Source organism: Nerophis ophidion, linkage group LG20 (genome assembly GCF_033978795.1).
Source record: "Nerophis ophidion isolate RoL-2023_Sa linkage group LG20, RoL_Noph_v1.0, whole genome shotgun sequence".
NCBI lineage: Eukaryota > Metazoa > Chordata > Actinopteri > Syngnathiformes > Syngnathidae > Nerophis > Nerophis ophidion.
Window position 1 is genome coordinate 33806941 of NC_084630.1, and position 20855 is coordinate 33827795.

The 20855-nt window shown below is 31.8% G+C and overlaps 1 protein-coding gene across 5 annotated transcripts in view; it reads right to left on the reverse strand.

Moving 5' to 3' along the window:
• Nucleotides 1-501: 501 nt before the first annotated feature.
• The window catches only part of fam13a (family with sequence similarity 13 member A), a 230842-nt gene continuing 210488 nt past the window's right edge, over nucleotides 502-20855 (reverse strand). For 3 of the 5 annotated variants that reach the window (XM_061881057.1, XM_061881052.1, XM_061881051.1), the window contains 8 exons: nucleotides 20509-20590; nucleotides 18576-18781; nucleotides 18426-18509; nucleotides 15921-16016; nucleotides 12877-12960; nucleotides 4900-5099; nucleotides 1177-1278; nucleotides 502-1092 (listed from right to left, as the gene is read on the reverse strand). In XM_061881057.1, coding sequence (XP_061737041.1) covers nucleotides 969-1092; nucleotides 1177-1278; nucleotides 4900-5099; nucleotides 12877-12960; nucleotides 15921-16016; nucleotides 18426-18509; nucleotides 18576-18781; nucleotides 20509-20590 — 978 coding nt within the window. In that variant the 3' untranslated portion in view covers nucleotides 502-968. The remainder of the gene's footprint in view (nucleotides 1093-1176; nucleotides 1279-4899; nucleotides 5100-12876; nucleotides 12961-15920; nucleotides 16017-18425; nucleotides 18510-18575; nucleotides 18782-20508; nucleotides 20591-20855) is intronic. The other 2 variants (XM_061881056.1, XM_061881055.1) reach the window with 2 other exon arrangements.

Below are 20855 nucleotides of genomic sequence, written 5' to 3' on the forward strand. Positions count from 1 at the left end.
GATATAACGGCCCCCAGACACAATTTCTTTCTGTAGATATGGCCCCCCGAGTCAAATTAAATGCCCAGGCCTGACCTATCATCTACTACTAAAAACACCTCGATCTTTTTTCGTATTTCTCGGAAACAAAAGAAACATTTTTTGGTGTTGTTTTTCCAAAAATAATAAATAGGTAAGTACTTTTTGTTTGATAAAAAACAAAGTCATAGAGTTGGACGTTGCATATATATATATATATATATATATATATATATATATATATATATATATATACATATATATATATATATATATATATATATATATATATATATATATATATAAATAATAAAATACAACAAAATATGTGTGTATATATGTATGTATATGTACATATGTATATACAGTACTTACTGTATATGTATGTATGTATATATATAAATACACATATATATATATATATATATATATATATATATATATATATATATATATATATATATATATATATATATATATATATATATATATATATATATATATAAACCCTACTTCTGATTTAGGGCTATATAAATAAATATTGATTGATATTAAATATTTTTTCGCGTAAAAATAAAATTTTTTGCACAATACCAACTTTAGTCTGGCAAATTCTCTCGATTTAATACGTTCTATTATCGTGTTTTGTAGCCCCGAGTACTCTTTTGTCTCAGCAGCCAAATCATTTTAGCCAGGAAGTTTTCTTACATTAAATGTGAACAAATTTGTCGTAAAATTATCTTTACGACAAATCTAACAAATGAGTGAACGTGATGGCTTCATTTGAAGACTTCGTATATGTTCCTCTTGTGGTTGAAATATGTTGAAAAGGAGAGGAAAAACGAGTGGGGATTATTATTATTATTATTATTATTATTATTATTAAAAGTGTAATTGTTGAGGGTTTCGTCCGCAGTTTGGAGATGGTAAAAAAATCCAGTTTTTAGTTTTTAGACCAACTTGGTGGCGTCTCTTTTGCTGATGAGGACCTCCAGCAGCCTCAGCTTGGCTTTGATGTGTTTGTACTCGTTGTAGTCCACTGCCAGCGGGGAACGGTCCTCCTTCTGGATGGTCCTGGGGACGGAGAACGTGAGCGAAACCGTTATTCAAGAAAAAGTCGTAACGCTGTTTAAAACAAACAAACAAAAAAGTTCGTACCTTCCGTTTTGTCGAAAGAACTGCTCTTCAAATTCTTTGAGGGTTTTGCGGATTCTCTTCTTCTCTTCTCGGGCCTCCTGGAGTTGTTCCACCAGTTCTTGCCTACAAGTCGTAAAAACACGATATTATATTTGTTGGCGTTACGTAAAGAGAACAAAAATGACATTTTACGTTAAAAAAAGGTCAGAATACATTTTTTATAATTATGAAATTACGCAGCAGAAATGAATCTTCATCGTTTTTTTTAAATAAATACGATAACATTTTATTCTCGTAGCTTTATTTGCACGCACAAGTTATTTATAAATTTAGATCTGGTTATATTTTGCAATGTTACTCATTGTTCCTTGATTCAAATTATCGTACTTGTACGTATTTTTAATAAATCACGACTTAAGAACAAATTTGTATTAATCTAAAATTGTACGAGAAGTAGCTTTCACATATTTTTGGAATATTACTCGCTTATTGTCACAAACTTTTCCGATGAAATTGTGACGTACTACACAACCAGAGTACATTTGTAACGATCTAAAAACGTTTAGGTATTTTCAACAACTCATGACATTAAAACATATTTGGAATAATCTAAAATTGTACGAGAAATAGCTTTCACATATTTTCGGAATATTATTCGCTTACTTATTTTTTCGATTAAATTGTGATATATTATACAACCATAGTACATTTTTAACAATCTAAAAACATTTACGTAATTTTAATAAATCACGACATTAGGACACATTTTCAATAATCTAAAATTGTACGAGAAATAGCTTTCACATATTTTCGGAATATTACTCGCTTATTGTCACAACTTTTTACGATGAAATTTTGATGTACTGCACAGCCAGAGTACATTTGTAATGATCTAAAAATATTAAAATATTTTTTAACAACTTTTGACATCAAAACAAATTTGTAATAATCTAAAATTGTACGAGAAATAGCTTTCACATATTTTCGGAATATTATTAGCTTACTTCTTTTTACGACGAAATTGTGATGTATTACACAACCAGAGAACATTTGTAATGATCTAAAAACTTTATGTAATTTTAACAAATCACGACATAACAACAAATATGCAATAATCTAAAATTGTACGAGAAATAGCTTTCACATGTTTTCGCAATATTATTTGCTTTGATACTTTTTTTTTTTTTTTAATGAAATTGTGACGTATTACACAACCAAAGTACATTTGTCGTGATCTAAAAACATTTACGTATTTTTAATAACTCATGACATTAAAACAAATTTGTAATAATGTAAAATTGTACGAGAAATAGCTTTCACATATTTTCGGAATATTACTCGCTTATTGTCACAACTTGTTCCAATGAAATTGTGACATACTACACAACCAGAGTACATTTGTAACGATCTAAAAACGTTTAGGTATTTTGAACAACTCATGACATTAAAACATATTTGGAATAATCTAAAATTGTACGAGAAATAGCTTTCACATATTTTTGGAATATTATTCGCTTACTTATTTTTTCGATTAAATTGTGACACATTACACAACCATAGTACATTTTTAACGATCTAAAAACATTTACGTAATTTTAATAAATCACGACATAAGAACACATTTTCAATAATCTAAAATTGTACGAGAAATAGCTTTCACATATTTTCGGAATATTACTCACTTATTGTCACAACTTTTTACGATGAAATTTTGATGTACTGCACAGCCAGAGTACATTTGTAATGATCTAAAAATATTAAAATATTTTTTAACAACTTTTGACATCAAAACAAATTTGTAATAATCTAAAATTGTACGAGAAATAGCTTTCACATATTTTCGGAATATTATCAGCTTACTTCTTTTTTTCGACGAAATTGTTATGTATTACACAACCAGAGAACATTTGTAATGATCTAAAAACTTTTAAGTAATTTTAACAAATCACGACATAACAACAAATATGCAATAATCTAAAATTGTACGAGAAATAGCTTTCACATGTTTTCGCAATATTATTTGCTTACTTTTTTTTTTTTATGAAATTGTGACGTATTACACAACCAAAGTACATTTGTCGTGATCTAAAAACATTTACGTATTTTTAACAACTCATGACATTAAAACAAATTTGTAATAATTTAAAATTGTACGAGAAATAGCTTTCACATATTTTCGGAATATTGCTCGCTTATTGTCACAACTTGTTCCGATGAAATTGTGATGTACTACACAACCAGAGTACATTTGTAACGATCTAAAAACTTTTACGGAATCTAAATAGATCACGACATGAGAACAGATATGCAACAATCTAAAATTGTACGAGAAAAAGCGTTCACATATTTTCGCAATATTATTCGCTTACTTGTTTTTTTCGATGAAATTGGAACGTATTACACAACCAGAGTACTTTTGTAACAATCTAAAATGATACAAAAAGTAATTGTCTCAAAAAGATATAGAAAATAATTTGAAAATGTTGCGATACTTTTTGCTCACGATGACATTTGTTTCTATTTAATTATGACATATTGCACATTTGTAATTATTTATTACTGTACAGGAAATATTTTTCGTGTACCAAAAATCTCGTAACTTCGTCAAATAATTTCACGTTTTTTACGATCTTAAATTGTATGAGAAATAATTGAACAAGTTTTTGCGATACTATTTCTTTTTCGTGCATGATATTTTTTTCTATTGGACATGTTGGTAATAATCGATCATTGTACAAGAAATATTTTTATTGTACAAAAAAAATAAAATAATTTCAGGATTTTGTTTTTTTTAATTTGCTCAGTTACTTTAATTTTGCTATATTCCGACACAGTGTTACTGTTCAAACTGTGTGTAATGTTACAGTGGCCAGAAATATCAAATAAACTTGTTGCATAAAACATCTACCTTGTTTTTAATGAAAACTTATGCCTACTACGCTACTGGGTTTAACAATGTAAAAGCGCTTTGAGTCTCTAGAAAAAAGCGCTATATACTTAACGTCACTTATATTACGCTTTCGTCTCATAGAATTACAACTTTATCGGTTTGCTGTGAATTTAGGTCTCGTTCGTTCTCGAAATATTAGACGCCGTTTTGAAATGAATCTTCCATTTTCTACCGCTTGTCCCTTTTGGGGTCACGGGGGTGCTGGAGCCTATCCCAGCTGCATTCGGGCGGAAGGCGGGTTACACCCTGGATAAGTCGCCACCTCAAATATAATTTCCCATTCATCCATTTTTCTACCGCTTGTCCCTTTTGGGTTCGCGGGGGTGCTGGAGCCTATTCCAGCTGCATTCGGGCGGAAGGCGGGTTACACCCTGGACAAGTCGCCACCTCATCGACAATTTGATTTGTCAATTCTCACGTTAATTACGAATAATTCTAAAAAAACTCAAGGACGAGGTCTTTTTGGGAAAAAAAACAAACACTTTAGTAGCTTATTTCCTGTAAGTTATGACTAAATCGCACATGTTACACCATTTTTTTTGTCGACGGTATTTGATCTCGTGTAAGAGGAAGAGGGGTGGGTTAATCATTTTGCAATGCAGTCTGCTGAAAGCATATCAACTGATGCTGTGAAACATTTTAACATATTCGAAACTCCACTGCCATCTGGTGGCTAAATTCGTCACGTTTCACGTGTCAGGTAAACAGCTATGAATGTGAATCCCCTTCACACGGTGCTAAATAGACATGAGGGTCTCACAAATTCAGTTCTTTTGGTGAAATATCCTGCTTACGTGGTGGCCGAGTGCAGGTTGGACAGTCGCATGTCGGTGGTGGCGTTGACAGAAGGACAAAGTTCGTCCACGGGGGAAATAAAACCGTCCACTTCCTGCTCGGCGGGACCCAGAAAGTTGAGCACGTTCAGGTCGGGCCTGGCGGTCGTGGAGAACTGCGTCTTGGCGTCGCCCTCGTCTTCGGAGCCCTCTTCTTCCTCCTGCGGGAGTGAGACGGCGGTTTAGAAGGGTGTAGCGGACTGGTGGAGACACGGGTTAGTGGTCACTGATCATCAGCCCTCTTATATCGGGACGTCAAACTTGTTAGTACGAGTCGATTAAGGAGTTATTGTGCTCAGTCACGCAGAATTTTGGATGGAATTTCATGGATTCAAAATACTTGAGGTAAGATCTCAGTGGAAAGGTAATGCAAACAATCCTTAAAAGCTAAAAATAACACATTTGTAAAGGATGTCTTCATCGCTATGTGTCACGTAAATGGCCAGCTAATAACTTCATATTTTATAAAAATAAAAAAATCACGTACTGTATTTACAATTTGCAGGTTTCTTTTTTTTTGTATAATTATTTACAGCTTCATTTCGAGTTAGCTAGCTATCTAAAACAACACATCATTGTTTCACCACTTTTCAAATGTTGTCAATATTTGACCTTTTAGCAAACCATTTTTATAACAGTATTATCCAGGATAAAGAAAGTCGTAAGTTTACGAAGAAAATTCTGCAAGCTAGCTATCTAAAACAACACAATATCGTTTCACCATAAAAAAAATGTGTTTCTTCAAATGTTGTGAATATTTGCCCTTTTAGTAAATCATTTTTATAATACTATATTAGAAGATAAAGAAAGTCGTAACTTTACGAATTTTTTTTTGCTAGCTAGCTATCTAAAATACATTGTTTCACCGTTAAAAAAAAATTTGTTTCTTCAAATGTTGTGAATATTTACCCTTTTAGTAAATAATTTTTATTATAGTATATTCGAGAATAGGGAAAGTTGTTACTTTACGAAAAACATTTTGCTAGCTAGTTATCTAAAACAACACAACATTTTCTCACCATTCTTCAAATGTTGTGAATATTTGCCCTTTTAGCAAACCATTTTTATAACAGTATTATCGAGGATAAAGTAAGTCGTAAGTTTACGAAGAAAAGTCTGCAAGCTAGCTATCTAAAACAACACAATATTGTTTCATCATAAAAAAAAACGTGTTTCTTCAAATGTTGTGAATATTTGCCCTTTTAGTAAATCATTTTTATAATACTATAATATAAGATAAAGAAAGTCGTAACTTTACGAAGAAAATTTTGCTAGCTAGCTATTTAAAATACAACATTGTTTCACCGTTTAAAAAAATGTGTTTCTTCAAATGTTGTGAATATTTGGCCTTTTAGTAAACAATTTTTATAATAGCATAATCGAGAATAGGGAAAGTTGTTACTTTACGAAGAACATTTTGCAAGCTAGCTATCTAAAACAACACAATATCGTTTCATCATAAAAAAAAACGTGTTTTTTCAAATGTTGTGAATATTTGCCCTTTTAGTAAATAATTTTTATAATACTATAATATAAGATAAAGAAAGTCGTAACTTTACGAAAACATTTTTTCTAGCTAGCTATCTAAAATACAACATTGTTTCACCGTTAAAAAAAAATGTGTTTCTTCAAATGTTGGGAATATTTACCCTTTTAGTAATAATTTTTACAATAATAGTATAATCGAGGATAGGGAAAGTTGTAACATTACGAAGAACATTTTGCTAGCTAACTATCTAAAACAACACAACGTTTTCTCACCATTCTTCAAATGTTGTGAATATTTGCCCTTTTAGCAAATCATTTTTATAATAGTATAATCGAGGATAAAGAAAGTTGTTACTTTACGAAGAAAATTTTGTAGGGCTAGCTATCTAAAACAACACAACATTGTTTCTCCCTTCTTCAAATATTGTGAATATTTGTCCTTTTAGCAAATAATTTGTGTAAAAGTATAATCAAGGATAAAGAAAGTCTTAAGTTTACAAAGAGAATTTTGCTAGCTAGCTATCTAAAACAACACAGACATTTTCTCACCATTCTTCAAATGCTGTGAATATTTGCCCTTTTAGCAAATCGTTTTTATAATAGTATAATCGAGGATAAAGAAAGTTGTTACTTTACGAAGAAAATTTTGCAGGACTAGCTATCTAAAACAACATAACATTGTTTCACCATTCTTCAAATGTTGTGAATATTTGCCCTTTTAGCAAATCATTTTGGTAAAAGTATTATTGAGAATAAAGAAAGTTGTAAGTTTACGAAGAAAATTCTGCAAGCTAACTATCTAAAACAACACAATATCATTTCATCATTAAAAAAACATGTTTCTTCCAATGTTGTGAATATTTGCCCTTTTAGTAAATCATTTTTATGATACTATAATAGAAGTTAAAGAAAGTCGTAACTTTACGAAAAAAAAAATTTCTAGTTAGCTATCTAAAATACAACATTGTTTCACCGTTAAATAAAAATGTGTTTCTTCAAATGTTGTGAATATTTACCCTTTTAGTAATAATTTTTATAATAGTATAATCGAGGATAGGGAAAGTTGTTACTTTACGAAGAACATTTTGCTAGCTAGCTATCTAAAACAACACAACATTTTCTCCCCATTCTTCAAATGTTGTGAATATTTTCCCTTTTAGTAAATCATTTTTATAATAGTATAATCGAGGATAAAGAAAGTTGTTACTTTACGAAGAAAATTTTGCAAGCCTAGCTATCTAAAACAACACAACATTGTTTCACCATTCTTCAAATGTTGTGAATATTTGCCCTTTTAGCAAATCATTTTTATAATAGTATAATCGAGGATAAAGAAAGTTATTACTTTACGAAGAAAATTTTGCAGGGCTAGCTATTTAAAACAACACAACATTGTTTTCACCACTCTTCAAATGTTTTCAATATTTGACCTTTTAGCAAACCATTTTTATAACAGTATTATTGAGGATAAAGAAAGTTGTAAGTTTACGAAGAAAATTCTGCAAGCTAACTATCTAAAACAACACAATATCATTTCATCATTAAAAAAACTTGTTTCTTCAAATGTTGTGAATATTTGCCCTTTTAGTAAATAATTTTTATAATACTATAATAGAAGTTAAAGAAAGTCGTAACTTTACGAAATTTTTTTTGCTAGTTAGCTATCTAAAATACAACATTGTTTCACCGTTAAAAAAAAATGTGTTTCTTCAAATGTTGTGAATATTTACCCTTTTAGTAATAATTTTTATAATAGTATAATCGAGGATAGGGAAAGTTGTTACTTTACGAAGAACATTTTGCTAGCTAGCTATCTAAAACAACATAACATTTTCTCACCATTCTTCAAATGTTGTGAATATTTTCCCTTTTAGCAAATCTTTTTTATAATATTATAATCGAGGATAAAGAAAGTTGTTACTTTACGAAGAAAATTTTGCAGGGCTAGCTATCTAAAACAACACGACATTGTTTCACCATTCTTCAAATGTGAATATTTGCCCTTTTAGCAAATCATTTTTATAAAAGTATAATCGAGGATAAAGAAAGTCTTAAGTTTACGAAGAAAATTTTGCCAGCTAGCTATCTAAAACAACACAACATTGTTTCACCATTTAAACAAAATGTGTTTCTTCAAATGTTGTGAATATTTATTGTTTTAGTAAACTATTTTTATAATAGTATAATCGAGGATAAGAAAAGTCATAACTTTACGAAGAAAATTTTGCTAGCTAGCTATCTAAAACAATACAATATTGTTTCACCATTCTTCAAATGTTGTGAATAGTTGTCCTTTTAGTAAATATTTTTTATAATAGTATAATCTAGGATAAAGAAAGTCGTAACTTTATGAAGAAAATTTTGCTAGCTAGCTATCTAAAACACAACATCGTTTCACCATTTAAAAAAAAAATTTGTTTCTTCAAATGTTGTGAATATTTACCCTTTTAGTAATAATTTTTATAATAGTATAATCGAGGATAGGGAAAGTTGTTACTTTACGAAGAACATTTTGCTGGCCAGCTATTTAAAACAACACAACATTGTTTCACGATTAAAAAATATATATATATTTTTTTCAAGCACAGCCACAGTAAAAACATTGTGTTTCTTAACGTATTAGGAATATTCATAAGTGGAGTTTGGGTCATCTACTGCCCTAAAAATAAAAACAAAACAAAACTGTTGTTAATAAAGCTAGGCGTTAGCTCGTGAGATCCACAAATTCTCAAATGTTTACGTAACATTTTATGCTAACGTACATACTTTTCCTTAATATGCTCAATATTTTCTGAATGTTAGGTTTCTTCCCTTTAGTACGTATTTTGGGGGGTAAATCCAAACAAAGTCTAAAAATAAATAAAAATTAACATGCATGATGCTAACGAAAACTAAGACCAAAATGTATTTTTTTTTTTTTTTTAAGCACAGCCATAGTGAAAACATTGTGTTTCTAAACGTATTAAGAATGTTTATTAGTGGAGTTTGGGTCATCTACTGCCCTAAAAATGTAAAAAAAATTCATTGTTTTTAATAAAGCTAAGCGTTAGCTCGTGAGAACCACAAATTCTCAAATGTTTACGTAATTTTTTTTGCTAACGTACATACTTTTCCTTAATTTGCTCAATATTTTCTGAATGTTAAGTTTGTTCCCTTTAATACATATTACAATTTTGGGGTAAATTAAACAGGAACACACAAAAAAAAATCTACCAAAATTAACACGCATGATGCTAACTAAACCTAATACAAAAAACTATCCATTCATCCATCTAGCCTAGCTTTTTTAATTTTTTTTTTAATGCACAGCTACAGTGAAATCATTGTATTTCTAAATGTATTAGGAACGTTTATTAGTGGCGTTTGAGTCATTTACTGCTATAAAAATGTAAAAAAATAATGTTTTTGATAAAGCTAGGCGTTAGCTAGTGAGAACCACAAATTCTCAAATGTTTATGTACTTTTTATGCTAACGTACATTTTCTGAATGTTAAGTTTTTCCCCTTTAGTACATATTTTTGTAAGCACAGCCACAGTGAAAACATTGTATTTCTGAACGTAATAGGAACGTTAATAAGTGGAGTTTGGGTCATCTACTGCCTAAAAAATGTAAAAAAAAAAAAAATGTTTTTAATTAAGCTAGGCGTTAGCTAGTGAGAACCACAAATTCTCAAATGTTTACGTACTTTGACTTTTCCTTGATGTGCTCAATATTTTCTAAATCTTAAGTTTTTTTTCCCTTTAGATTAGATTAGATTAGATAGATAGTTCTTTATTTATTCCGTCAGGAGAGTTCCTTCAGGAAAATTACAATTTTCAGCACAATCCCATTAAGTTTTTTTTCCCTTTAGTGCATATTACATTTTTTGGGGGCTAAATCCAAACAAAGTCCCCAAAAAAATTAACATGCATGATGCTAACTAAGGCTAAGACAAATTTTTTGTAATTTTTTTTTAAGCACAGCCGCAGTGAAAACATTGTATTTCTGAACATAATAGGAACGTTAATAAGTGGAGTTTGGGCCATCTACTGCCCAAAAAATGTAAAAAAAAAATAAAATTAAAAAAAAGTTTAATTAAGCTAGGCGTTAGCTAGTGAGAACCACAAATTCTCAAATGTTTACGTAGTTTGACTTTTCCTTAATTTGCTCAATATTTTCTAAATGTTAAGTTTTTTTCCCTTTAGTGCATATTACATTTTTTGGGGGTTAAATCCAAACAAAGTAAAAAAAAATTAACATGCATGATGCTAACTAAGGCTAAGACACATTTTTTGTAATTTTTTTTTAAGCACAGCCACAGTGAAAACATTGTATTTCTGAATGTAATAGGAATGTTTATTAGTGGAGTTTGGGTCATCTACTGCCCAAAAAAATGTAAAAAAAAAAAAAGTTTTTAATTAAGCTAGGTGTTAGCTAGTGAGAACCACAAATTCTCAAATGTTTACGTACTTTGACTTTTCCTTAATTTGCTCAATGTTTTCTAAATGTTAAGTTTTTTTTCCCTTTAGTGCATATTAAATTTTTTGGGGGCTGAATCCAAACAAAGTCAAAAAAAAAAATTAACATGCATGATGCTAACTAAGGCTAAGAAAAAAATGTTTTTTTTTTTTTTTTTTAAGCACAGCCACAGTGAAAACATTGTATTTCTGAACGTAATAGGAACGTTAATAAGTGGAATTTGGGTAATCTACTGCCCAAAAAATGTGAAAAAAAAGAAAGTTTTTAATTAAGCTAGGCGTTAGCTAGTGAGAACCACAAATTGTCAAATGTTTACGTACTTTGACTTTTCCTTAATTTGCTCAATATTTTCTAAATGTTAAGTTTTTTTCCCTTTAGTGCGTATTACATTTTTTGGGGGCTAAATCCAAACAAAGTAAAAAAAAAACAACATGCATGATGCTAACTAAAGCTAAGACAAACATTTTTAAATTTTTTTTTTTAAAGCACAAACAAAGTGAAAACATTGTATTTCTGAACGTAATAGGAACATTTATTAGTGGAGTTTGGGTCATCTACTGCCCAAAAAAATGTAAAAAAAAAAAAAAAAAAAAGTTTAATTAAGCTAGGCGTTAGCTAGTGAGAACCACAAATTCTCAAATGTTTACGTACTTTGACTTTTCCTTAATTTGCTCAATATTTTCTAAATGTTAAAGTTTTTTTTCCCTTTGGTGCATATTACATTTTTCGGGGGCTAAATCCAAACAAAGTAAAAAAAATATAACATGCATGATGCTAACTAAAGCTAAGACAAACATTTTTTTTTTTAAATTTCTTAAAGCACAAACAAAGTGAAAACATTGTATTTCTGAACGTAATAGGAACGTTAATAAGTGGAGTTTGGGTCATCTATTGCCCAAAAAAAAAATTAAAAAAAAAATGTTTTTAATTAAGCTAGGCGTTAGCTAGTGAGAACCACAAATTCTCAAATTTTTACGTACTTTGACTTTTCCTTAATTTGCTCAATATTTTCTAAATGTTATGTTTTTTTTCCCTTTAGTGCATATGACATTTTTTGGGAAATAAATCCAAACAAAGTCCCCCAAAAAATTAACATGCAAGATGCTAATAACTAAGGCTAAGACAATTTTTTTTTTTTTTTTTTAAGCGCAGCCACAGTGAAAACATTGTATTTCTGAACGTAATAGGAACGTTAATAAGTGGAGTTTGGGTCATCTACTGCCCAAAAAATGTAAAAAAAAAAAACGTTTTTAATTAAGCTAGGCGTTAGCTAGTGAGAACCACAAATTCTCAAATGTTTTCGTACTTTGACTTTTCCTTAATTTGCTCAATATTTTCTAAATGTTAAGTTGTTTTCCCTTTAGTACATATTACATTTTTGGGGGGCTAAATCCAAACAAAGTCAAAAAAAAATAATAACATGCATGATGCTAATAACTAAGGCTAAGACAATTTTTTTTTTTTTTTTAAGCACAGCCACAGTGAAAACATTGTATTTCCGAACGTAATAGGAATGTTTATTAGTGGAGTTTGGGTCATGTACTGCAAAAAAAAAAAAATTTTTTTTAATAAGGCTAACGCTAGCGAGTTAGCATGCCAGCTAAAAAAATTCCCAAAAATATTTCAAAACCAACTTTGTCAACTCACAAGCATTTTGTGTAATTTAAGTGTTTTGGATATGTATTCTGTATTCTAAACAAAGTAAAAAGCGTGCAAGTTGTCCATTAGGTGAGAAGATGTTAGTACAATCTCCCAAAACCATGGCAACCACAACCACAACAACAACAAGAACCGTGAAAGCCAAAAGCAACCAGAAAGTCACAGCAATCCTTTCACCCACAAGCTCATTAATGATCAAACATTTCTAAGTGATGCTAGGAGGAAGGCAGCCGTCCATTTTCTTTTAAAGGCTCGTTTGCTCAGGGGCACAAATCAAAATGGCGGGGGGGAGTATGATTATAGAAGGAGCAGCGGCAACAGCGGCTCTTCACCTTGACGTCGTCGAAGAAGAGTGCGGTTTCGCCCTCGATAATGGGCTGGAGGAGGGGGCCTCGACGCTTGCTGGAGGGCGAGCCCTGCAGTGACGTCGAGAAGCAGCCGTTAGCCGGCAGTAAAGGTCACGGCTCGGCCGCGGAGACGCCGGAATGACATCATTTTTTTTTTTTTAATGAGAAGATTCCACGGTGCCGCAGAGACCAGGAATGCTTATCTTGTTGGGAGTAAGGCGACACCACACATACCTACTGTAGTCTGGCAGATGTGCAATATTACATGGAATGATCTTCCACAGGTTGAAGACATTAAATTCAACAACAGAGTCACTTAATTGACTTTTTAGCTGGTTTGCTCCGCTAAAATTCATCATTTGACTAAGACTTTGCTCTCCTTTTTTGTCAACTTGAACTAAAATCTCTAATAAAAGGTTACTCTTGGACTTAAAGGCCTACTGAAAGCCACTACTAGCGACCACGCAGTTTGATAGTTTATATATCAATGATGAAATATTAACATTGCAACACATGCCAATACGGCCGCTTTAGTTTACTAAATTGCAATTTTAAATTTCGCGCGAAGTATCCTGTTTAAAACATCAGTATGATGACGCGTGCGCGTGACGTCTTGGATTGTAGCGGACATTTTTTTCCAGCCCGATCCCAGCTATAAATCGTCTGTTTTAATCGCATAATTACACAGTATTCTGGACATCTGTGTTGCATGAATCTTTTGCAATTTGTTCAATTAACAATGGAGACGTCAAAGAAGAAAGATGTAGGTGGGAAGCGGTGTATTGCGGCTGCCTTTAGCAACACAAACACAGTCGGTGTTTCTTTGTTTACATTCCCGAAGGTGAAGCTTTACTATGGAACAGAGCATGTCAACCGGCAGGTTTCGGTGAGAAAATTGTGGTAATAAGTCGGCTCTTCCCGTAGACATGAGCGGAGCTTGCGTCGTTCTTCGGGCATCTGTCAAAGAGGCAGCGGCGGACTGTCTTGCCTCTCCCGACCGGCCGCCCCCGAACGTGGAATGCTTCCAAGCGGAGGAGGGGGAAAGAATAGCTCGGCCTGCCCCGACCAGCTGCCATAGCTTCGCCTTGTCGAGAAACGTGGCTTCCCTCAGAGACACTGGTGGTCACCACACCCGTGGCCACACCCCTCCGACTTTCAGGTACCATATAATCTCACTAAAACACTAGTAACACAATAAGCAGATAAGGGATTTTCCAGAATTATCCTAGTAAATGTGTCTTATAACAAATCTAAATTGCTCCCATTGCCCTGTCTTTTTTTTCTTTCTAGTCCTTCACTCTCACTATCCTCATCCACGAATCTTTCATCCTCGCTCAAATTAATGGGGAAATTGTCGTTTTCTCTGTCCAAATCGCTCCTGCTGCAGGTGTCCATGATTATAAACAATGTTCAGATGTGAGGAGCTCCACAACCCGTGACGTCACGCGCACATCGTCTGCTACTTCCGGTACAGGCAAGGCTTTTTTATTAGCGACCAAAAGTTGCGAACTTTGTTCTCTACTAAATCCTTTCAGCAAAAATATGGCAATATGGCAAAATGATCAAGTATGACACATAGAATGGACCTGCTATCCCCGTTTAAATAAGAACATCTCATTTCAGTAGGCCTTTAACATTTGTTATTATATTGACACAATATCAAATGAAATAATAGCTGAATAGTAATTAAATTAAATTGAATACAAAATGCATAAATTAAAAAGAAATACCAAATATAAATATGTATATATGTATATTATATTAAATGATGTATATTACGATTATTATCATTACCTATATATATATCATTATTCTAGCTGTAAAAATGAAAACAAATAAAATAAAACATAATAATTAACAAATATTTATATTATTTAGGAAAAACTCTTGTTACAGCTAAACGTAGTAATGACAATGACAGGATACATTTTAATAATTGCAATCATAATGACATCTTTGTAGTAATATGAATTGACATAGCCAACAATAACAAAATATATGGTAATAATTTGGAAACCATAGTAACAATTGAAATGTCCAAAACACGAGTAAATATTATAACTGGTAAATATTAATAGTAATAATATTAAATAAATGATGATAAAGCAATATATTTTTTAGCGACCATCTACAAACCTTGTTTTAACGTAAACCATATTTTGGAACTTAAGTGGGGGTTCCTTAAAGAAAGGATGAATAAAAAATGTTAGTCATATAATATAAAACGTAATAACTGAATATAAAATGTATCAATAACAATGACAAATATAAAAATAAATACATTTTTACTAATATTATTTTGGCTGCAAGAAAACACATTTTTCGAAATAATTGTGAATTTACTAAAATTTACATTATTTAGTTTTCTTAAGCTACAAACATTTTTTTTTTCCTAAAATCATTTTTCAATAATAATTAAAATATCGCAGTAATATAAATTGACATTTCCAACGTAGTATTAAATAACATAACTAGAAAATATAACACAAAAATATTAAAGAAATTATAATACATATTTTTTATTTGGAACTGTATTTGGTCATTTAGTTCAAAATGTACACACTAATCAAATAATGAACATGTCGTAATGACACATATATTTTTAATATTTAATAAAACTATCAGTCCTTAAAGCAGACGCCAATACCAAGTATTTAGGCTAAATCTGTGTTTATATCTCATTTGTATGTGTTGCTGTCACACTGAAGGCCGCAGCATCACAGACAATATAATACTTCTAATTTGCATGATGTAAGGATATACTGTATGTCCAGAGTGGACATGACTTCTTACATAATGAACAATCGTTGGAATTACAAGGCAGGATTTAAAAGTGTATTTTTCCTCCTACGGTCATTTGTGAGAGTCCCGCCTCCAGAGTGGAGCGCACACGTGCGCTAAAGCCAACATTGCGGCAGGATTAAGTGTCTGTTTTGACAACGTGCTGATCTTTGGCTCGTGGAAGAGCAGCACGGCAAGCAGAGAATGGTGGAGGGGGAAAAAAGAAGAAGGTTGTTGTGCTGACTTACGATGACGGGGATGGTGGAAGCTCTGCACAGGATCTGCTTGACCAGCCGGTATCGGTCGTACAGCGGCTTCATGATCTGCCTCTCGCTCTTGGTCACCTGAAGACACACACCGGGATTATTGTTAGTCCTGCTTCCCAATAGTCTCCATTGGAAGGCCTTTTCAGCCTCGAAATGACAAGACTAGACCCACAAAAATGTCATGGAGTCAACATTAATTTTCATGACTATTTACATTGTAGATTGTCACTGAAGGCATCAAAACTATGAAAGAACACGTGGAGTTGTGTACTTAACAAAAAATAAAGGTGAAATAACTGAAAACATGTTTCATATTCCAGTTTCTTCAAAATAGCCACCCTTTGCGCTGATTACTGCTTGGCACAATCTTGGTATTCTCTCCATGAGTTTCAAAGGGTAGTCACCTGAAATGGTTTTCCAACTGTTTTCATAGAACTTGCACCCAATGTTATTGAAAAGTACGAATTTTGAATCAAGAATCGTTTTGTAGCGGGGATCAACTCGAATCGTTACCCCAACAATCGAATCGTGCGGTGCCCAAACATATACATACATACATACATATATATATATATATGTTCTCATAGTCATCATTGTCACCGACGTCCCACTAGGTCATTATTGTCACCGATGTCCCACTGGGTGTGAGTTTTCCTTGCCCTTATGTGGGCCTACCGAGGATGTCGTAGTGGTTTGTGCAGCCCTTTGAGACACTAGTGATTTAGGGCTATATAAGTAAACATTGATTGATGATTGATATATATATATATATATATATATATAATATATATATATATATATACATATATATATATATATGTATATATATATATGTATGTATATATATACATACATATGTATATATATATGTATATATATATGTATGTATATATATATACACATATATATATATACATATATATATACACATACATATATATATATACATATACATATATATATGGATACATATATATGTAAATACACATATATATATACATATACATACATACATACATACATACATACATGTACATATACATACACATATGTATATATACATACATATATAGACACATATATACATACATATACAGTACATACTGTATATACATATTTTGATATGTATGAATATATATGTATACATACATACATATACAGTATATACATACATTCATATATACATACATACATATACATATATATACAGTATGTACTGTATTTACATACATACGTACATATACAGTACATACATATATACATAGGTATATATATATATATATATATATATATATATATATATATATATATATATATGCATATATATGCATATATATACATATATATACATATATACACACACATATATATATATGTATACACACATATATACACACATATGTACATATACATACATACATACATACACATATATACATATATACATATATATAGTACATACTGTATATACATACATACAGTACATATATACATATACAGTACGTACTGTATATATATATATTCATATGTATAAATACACACATATACAGTACATACAGTATATACATACATATATACAGTATGTACTGTATATCCATACATATGTACATATACAGTACATACATATTTACAAAGGTATATATATATATGCATACATATATAGATACATATATATACATGTATATATATGTATATATATATATATATATATACATGTATATATATATTTCTTCAAAATGTGCACTGTTTTACTAAAATAAGGAATTTTGTCAAGGCTACAACCAATTGCTCAAGTTTACATTGTTTCTTATGGGGATCTATGCTTCACCAAACAAACTTTTACAAACCATGTCCAAGAAACCAATTAAGTTCCTAAATTGAGGTTCCACTGTTTTTATCATGTAATATATAGTAGTAAAATAAAAATAAATACTGAACATTTCTGCTCGGGTTATGATTTCAAAGCAAGTTGTCCTTCAAATTGTACATTAAACATGTACAATAATAAAATTCATTGGCAATTGCACATTTGCAGTATAATCTAACATTCACTGCTACAAGCGGCCATAGCTGCAATGTGACGACTTGGACACAACTGTTCTAGAACTTCTTCCGACAATAAATCATGTAAGTTTGCGCCTGCAGGGTTCTGGTGTTTATGTCAACACTCCTTCCCTTTGCCCTAAGGCGGGCCTTGCTGGGGCAGTTAACAACCGTCTGCATGCCAACAATTATAATTAATCACACTCCACTTGCAATCTAGGTCACCCTGCAAAAACACGCTTCTCGTCAGCGTGCGGACCCAAGGGACGGGCCAGAGATCAGGTAGACAAGCCAACGAGGGAGGAGAACGAGTGCTCTCCTCTAGTTTTATCCAAGAGGAGACTGAGGGCAGTGAGAAAACCGGGTCTGCTAATATTAGTGTTTGTCATTTCCTAATTGCACTCTTTGGTACCAAAAAAAGGAGGTAAAAATGCGTGGACTTACAGGTCGCCCATGTATGCTCTCGTAGTGGAGAAGAGCTTTCTGCAGAGCCAGTTTCTCCGCTCCGAACTGCTCCCGGGTCATATCCTGTGGGGGTGGTAGGTATCAGATATAAACTCCTTGATGGTTTATCTTAGCCCAGCACGGTCCTACCTTGATGTCCTCAGGGCGGTTGACCTCCTCGCGCTTCTCTTGCAGCTTCTTCAGGATGCCCTCCAGCGTGCTCTCCACGGGGGGCTTGGGCACCTTCTCCTGCTGGGTCTTCTTCTCCAGCTGTGAGCCGAAGCTCTTGGGCAGCGTGTTGCTGCGCTGGCGGGTCAGAGGCGGGAGGTCCTCCTCGGACTTCATCAGCTTGTGTTCTGAGGCAAGAAAACAAAACGCGTCTTAATCAGGCACGTATGCTGGTAACGGTGCGATACCAGCATTTATTGAACGATATTGGCTTGTGTCTAAAATGTCCGATACATGCAGTCCTGTGTGGGGAAACCCAATATCTAAATTACTGTTGGGGCGGTATAGCTCGGTTGGTAGAGGGGCTGTGCCGGCAACGGGAGGGTTCCAGGTTCGATCCCCGCTTCAGCCATCCTAGTCACTGCCGTTGTGTCTTTGGGCAAGACACTTTACCCACCTGCTCCCAGTGCCACCCACACTCCTTTAAATGTAACTTAGATATTTTTGATGTACTTAAATATATGTATATATATGCATATATATATATATATATATATATATATATATATATATATATATATATACACACATATATACATACACTCTTTTACATCAACAAGCCATGTGCAAGAACCAATTAAATCCGTAAATTGAAAGCTTTTTTTTTTACACCGAATTTATGTAACTGAATTTTTTTGTGTTTAAATTTTGGTACTGAATGTATTTTTATATTTCAAAATATCCTGACAATTAAATTGAATTAAAATTTGTGAGCAAAATCAGTTAGAATACGGTGTTTTTAAAATTTATTGTGTACAAATTGAGTGAAATAATTGTAAGAAAATTGGCAACCATGTCACGTGACTACCATGAATTGATTAACGTGGACCCCGACTTAAACAAGTTGAAAAACGTATTCTGGTGTTACCATTTAGTGGTCAATTGTACGGAATATGTACTGAACTGTGCAATCTACTAATAAAAGTTTCAATCAATCAATCAATTCAAACCTGAGACCAGATTGTTTTTTTCTGACATAAGATTGATTGCTTCAGTCTTAATTTAGCAGAAGTAGGAACATTTTTCTGCACTGAATTGTAGCACACCTAATTTTAGAGCGATGTATTTTAACCAAAATCCTTTTTAAACACACATTTTGCTCACATATTTTTATGCAATGAAATTTCCAGCATAATTTGATGTCAAAAAAAAAAAAATTCAGATCACAAAATTCAAACGCAAAAAATTAAGTTGAATAAATTCAATAAAAGCTTTGGTAATAAAGACACTTAAATGACCACACATTATTAATAAAGAAATTAATTAATTCTAATTAATAAATTAATAAATACATTAATTAATTAATTCAATAAAAGCTTTGGCAATAAAGACACTTTAATGTCCACACATTTTTAATAAATTAATTAATAATTCTAATTAATAAATCAATTAATTCATTAATTCAATAAAATCTTTGGTAATAAAGACACTTTAATGCCCACACATTATTAATGAATTAATAAATTAATTCTAATTAATAAATAAGTAAATAAATAAATAAATAAATACATAATTTAATTCAATAAAAGCTTTGGTAATAAAGACACTTTAATGTCCACACATTATTAATGAATAAATTAATTAATTCAAATTAAATAGTAAATAAATAAAAAATACATTAATTAATTCAATACAAGCTTTAGTAATGAAGACACTTTAATGTCCACACATTATTCTCTATTTGACTAATTTCACTTGAGCCAACCTTTTCTAACATTCCACACTAAAAATGAATGACATTTTGTGCTATGATTCCTGCTGATATCGGGTTAATATCCGTATCGACCAACACCACTCTATTATCGCATTGGAATTGGAAAAAGATATATCAGGACACCTCCAGTCTTTTTGTTACCTTTTAGTTCTTTGCGCAACCTGGCCAGTTCGTTGACCCATCGGAGGACCTCAGAGTTCCCAGCCTTGTCGCTGTGGGAAGGCTAGATAAAAACAAATAATAGACAATGAATGAGAGACTATTCCTTTGGAACTAAAATAGATCATCCATAGTGAAGTGAATTATATTTTATCTATAATTTATATAGTGAAAACCATTATTTACATATTTAAAGGCCTACTGAAAGCCACTACTAGCAACCACGCAGTCTGAGAGTTTATATATCAATGATGAAATATTAACATTGCAACACATGCCAATACGGCCGCTTTAGTTTACTAAATTACAATTTTAAATTCCCCGCAGAG